The sequence below is a fragment of the Palaemon carinicauda genome, unplaced genomic scaffold (assembly GCF_036898095.1).
Source record: "Palaemon carinicauda isolate YSFRI2023 unplaced genomic scaffold, ASM3689809v2 scaffold1192, whole genome shotgun sequence".
Classification (NCBI taxonomy): Eukaryota; Metazoa; Arthropoda; class Malacostraca; order Decapoda; family Palaemonidae; genus Palaemon; species Palaemon carinicauda.
The window spans coordinates 47,953-52,263 of NW_027168696.1; the positions used below are offsets into that span (position 1 = coordinate 47,953).

General features: G+C 51.4%; 1 protein-coding gene across 1 annotated transcript; it reads right to left on the reverse strand.

Annotated features, from left to right (window-relative positions):
• Positions 1-1,470: 1,470 nt before the first annotated feature.
• On the reverse strand, positions 1,471-2,568 carry LOC137635380 (uncharacterized). The gene is made up of 2 exons (XM_068367848.1): positions 2,508-2,568; positions 1,471-1,970 (listed from the first exon to the last, which is right to left on the reverse strand). The coding sequence occupies exons 1-2, from the start codon at positions 2,566-2,568 to the stop codon at positions 1,471-1,473; spliced, it is 561 nt and encodes a 186-aa protein (XP_068223949.1).
• Positions 2,569-4,311: the final 1,743 nt, after the last annotated feature.

Consider the following 4,311-nt stretch of genomic DNA (forward strand, 5'->3'; position numbering starts at 1 on the left):
ATTATTATTATTATTATTATTATTATTATTATTATAACTCCTGTTGGAAAAGCAAGATGATATAAGCCCCAGGGTTAAAACAGGGAAATACAGGGAAAGGATATAAGGAAATAAATAAAGTATCAGTCGTCGGCGCCCACTCGTGTCCGAGTATTAGGTTCTATCGTTAGCCATCCGCTTCCTATCTATGGGGTGGGTGCTTATGTCTGATGTGGCTGTTAAGTCCTAGTCTGTGGTGGAAGAGTCGCGAACAGTGTTCACAAGAGAGGGTAGGTGGTGGGCGGGGCTGTTCTAATCGCTCTCTCCTTCTTTTCCTTGGCCTCCTCATTTTGTCTCCTCCTCTCCTCGAAGTCCACGGTGCCATGGTGTACTCTACTCCTCCAGGTTTTCCTGTCCCTGGCTGTTTCTTCCCATGAGGAAGGATCAATGTCAGTTAGAGCCAGGGTGCGCTTTGGTTGATCTTTATAGCGCAATTTCGGGGCTCCTCGTGGTCTGGTGCCTTGGGTCAGTTCTCCGTAGAATATTTTCTTTGGGAGCCTAGATGGATCCATCCTATGCACGTGTCCTATCCATCGGAGGCGGTGGTGGATGATGGTGGCCTCCACGCTGGTCAACGAGGCACGTTCTAAGACTTCAATGTTAGTGGTGTGGCTCTCCCATGGGATTTTCAGATTCTGCCTAAGTTTCATTTGTTGGAAGCGTTCTAGGTTTTTAATATCGTTTCTCTATAGCGGGCATGTTTCACATGCATACAGGAGCGTGGAGAGGAATACTGCCCTGAACACCATTATTTTGGTGGTCATTGTCAGTGCGTGATTGTTAAATACGCAGCAGTTGAGTCGGCCAAAGGCGGAGTGGGCTGCCCTGATCCTGTTCTTCACGTCCTTTTTGCTTGTGGGAGCTGATGTTAGGATGCTCCCTAGGTAGGAGAACTGGTCGACCTAGTCTAACGGTTGGTCATTCACTATAGTATTGAAGTTTGGGAGCATCAGTCCTGGTCTGGGTTTTGTCTGTGTTGACTTGCATCCCAAAACATTTGTAGGCAGAGTTGTATGCATCAGCTAACGACTGCAGGTCCTCTGCCGTCTGACCTGTGGTGCCATTGTCGTCAGCATACTGCAGTTCTCGCACTACACACAAGGTGGTCTTGCTTCTGGCGCGGACTCTAGTGAGGTTGAAAGCGCCTCCATCCATGCGGAAACGTAGGTCGACTGAGGGTGTGTCTGGGGGAATCTCGTTGAGCATTGCTGCGGTGTATAGCGAGAAACACGTTTTGGCCAGAACACAGCCCTGCTTTATGCCGCCGTTGATGGGGAATGGGTCTGAAAGAGAGTTCTGGTGGCAGACTCTCCCAACCATTCCGTCATGGAGGGCACGCACCAGCTAGACAAAATCGGGTGGGCAGCCATATCTTTTGAGGACAGCCCACATGGCAGGTCGAGGTACTTTGTTGAAGGCCTTTTTCAAATCTCAGAAGATAAACATTATGGGCTGTTGCTGTTCGAGGCTCTTCTCTTGTAGTTGTCGCGCACAGAAGATCATGTCTATGGTCCCGCGGGAAGGTCGAAAGCCACACTGGGACTCTGGCAGGACGTCTTCTGCAAGAATAAGGAGGCGGTCAAGGAAAATCCGAGCGAAAATATTACTAGCGATGCTTAGTAGTGATATTCCCCGGTAGTAGTTACAGTTCTCCCTGTCTCCTTTCTTGAAGATGGTAACGATGTTTGCATCGCAGAAGTCACTGGGGAGGGTCTTGGTCTCCCATATTTTCAGTATAAGGAGCATCAAACGGTTTATCAAACCGAGGCCACCGTGAGTGAGGAGCTCCAACGGGATGTTGTCTGGCCCTGGGGCTTTGCCGGGCTTCATGCGCGGCAGGGCCTTGTTGAAGTCATGGATGGAGGGTGGTAGTGCCATCCAGTGACGGACGGGATGCTGCGGGGTCATTTGCAGGAGATCGTCTGAGGTGTCTGCTTGGTCATTGAGGAGGTTCTCAAAGTGAGACCTCCACCTGGCCAGGATGCCCTTGCTGTCGGTGATGGTCGTGGCCCCATCCGCGTCCTTCAGGCTGCCCACTGATGACCGTGTGGGACCGAATATTTCCTTTGTTGCTGCATAGAAGCTACGCAGGTCACGTTGGTCAGCGAAGCTCTGTATTTCTGCAGCTTTTCTTTGCCACCAGGTGTTCTGGGCTTCACGGATCCCTCTTTGGCAACCAGCTTCAGCCACCTTGTGAGCACATTTGTTAGCTGATGTTGGTTGGTTTTCCAAAGACAGGCGTGCTTGTCGTTTGATTTCAATGAGAAGAGAGATGGTAGCATCATTCTCATCAAACCAATCCTGCCGTTTCTTGGTGGTGTAGCCTAGTGTTTCCTCCGCAGCACGTGCCATGGCGTTTCTGAGGGTGGTCCAGTGGTGCTCAAAAGTGGCCTGACCCACGGGGTCTGCGAGGTGTTGTTCGCAGGCTTTCTTGTAGTTCTGTGCCACCTGTGGGTTTCAGAGCTTACTACAATCAAAGCGTTGGTGTGGTACGCTTTCAGGTGCCCTTCTGGGTGGTCGTAGGGTCATCATGGAGAGTCGGGAGATAAGGAATCTGTGGTCTGTCCAGCAGTCGTCCGCTCCAGGCATGGATCGGGTGATGCGGACGTCTCCTCGGTCTCTGGCTCTGGTCAGGACGTAGTCCAGGGTGTGCCAGTGTTTAGACCGTGGGTGTCTCCATGTGGTCTTTTGTCGCTTTGGTAACTGGAAGATGGTGTTGGTTACCACAAGTTGGTGTTCTGCACACAGACCCAGTTGGAGTTGGCCATTGGCGTTGCAATTTCCAATGCCATGGCGGCCGATGATTCCCTCCCACAGACGATGGTCTTTGCCTACTCGGGAATTAAAGTCTCCAAGTACAACGAGCTTGTCATTGGCAGGCACTGCCTGGATGGTGCGGTCGAGCTGGGTGTAAAAGGCAGCTTTGTCATCATTGGTTGAGGTCATAGTCGGGGCGTAGACAGAGATCAGGGTGAGGTGTCTGTCCCGCGTGATGGGGATGCGGACAGTCATCAGGCGCTCACTGATGGCCTTGGGAGCGAGGTTGTGCTGCTGCACTAGCTGGGAACAGATGGTGAAGCCGACACCGTGGATGCGAGGCTCCTCTAGGGCCTTGCCTTTCCAGAAGATGGTGTAGCCTGTTCCAGCGTCCCTAATGTTGCCCTCTTGGGGTAGTCTGGTCTGGCCAAGAGCCGCCATATCAACATTGAAGCGGGCTAGCTCCTTGCAGACGAGGGCTGTACGTCGTTCCGGGCGGTTGGTGTTCGTCACGTCTTGGAGGGTGCGGATGTTCCACGCACCTAAGGTTAATATTTTTTTCTTGTTGTTTCGACCGTATTAGTAGGATGTCCGCCAGCCGCGGTGAGCTGACCAGACAGGTTTGCCGTGTCCGATGTTTACCCCACCTTTTCTAGGGGCCTCCCCATGTGGGGTGGGCTGGGTGTCCTCAATAGGCCAGCACAGTCACGGGTCCAGCTGCCGAATTCTGGTCTCACGGCACCGTCACCAGAGAGCGACTGAATATTAGACTCGCCGCCTGAGTGCAGTCGTGGGCTAAGGGCTTCCAACTATCCAGGCCTGCCCCCTTCACCCACGGTGCTGTCGCCTCAGGACTTGGTGGTGGTGATGATGATGATGAGAAAGAGATGAAGAAGGGTGGAGGAAACGACAGAATGCCAGCAGCTGGGTATATTGTTTTGGGTGGTCGTGGCTTTGCAACGGCTACGCACACACACTTGGCCTACACCGTTTTCACCGCGGCTCAAGACATATGAGACAGGCGGCTTCTCCGATGTTGGTTGCATCGGGCTGCCGGGTTCTTGTTATGTCAAGGCCCTGTTCCGCCGGCGCTGGAAAGCTCCGCAGTTGGGGGTCTTGTTTGGTTTGATTTTGGAGTTTTCCCTCTCCTAGCCTTTGCCTATCTTAAATAAAGGAGAAGTCCTATAGGGGTCCAGACTTGGTCTGGTCTCTTAGAACTGGCCTTAGCGGTATGGTTGAGCCTGCCAGGGTGGATTAACTACCCCACCGCCATTGCCCAGTCAATCATTGAAACACTCAAGCCCCTCTACTGCAGCAAAGTGCTGGACCATCAGAGAGGAAATAAAGTAAATAAGAAGAATAAACAATGAAAAAAAAATCAATAACAACAACAGCACTAAATTAGATCATTCACACATTTACTATGAAATCTTTAAAATAATGACCAAGAGAAATAATATAAAACACCATGACTGAGTGCACTCCTAAACAAGAAAACTCAAATCCAAGACAGCG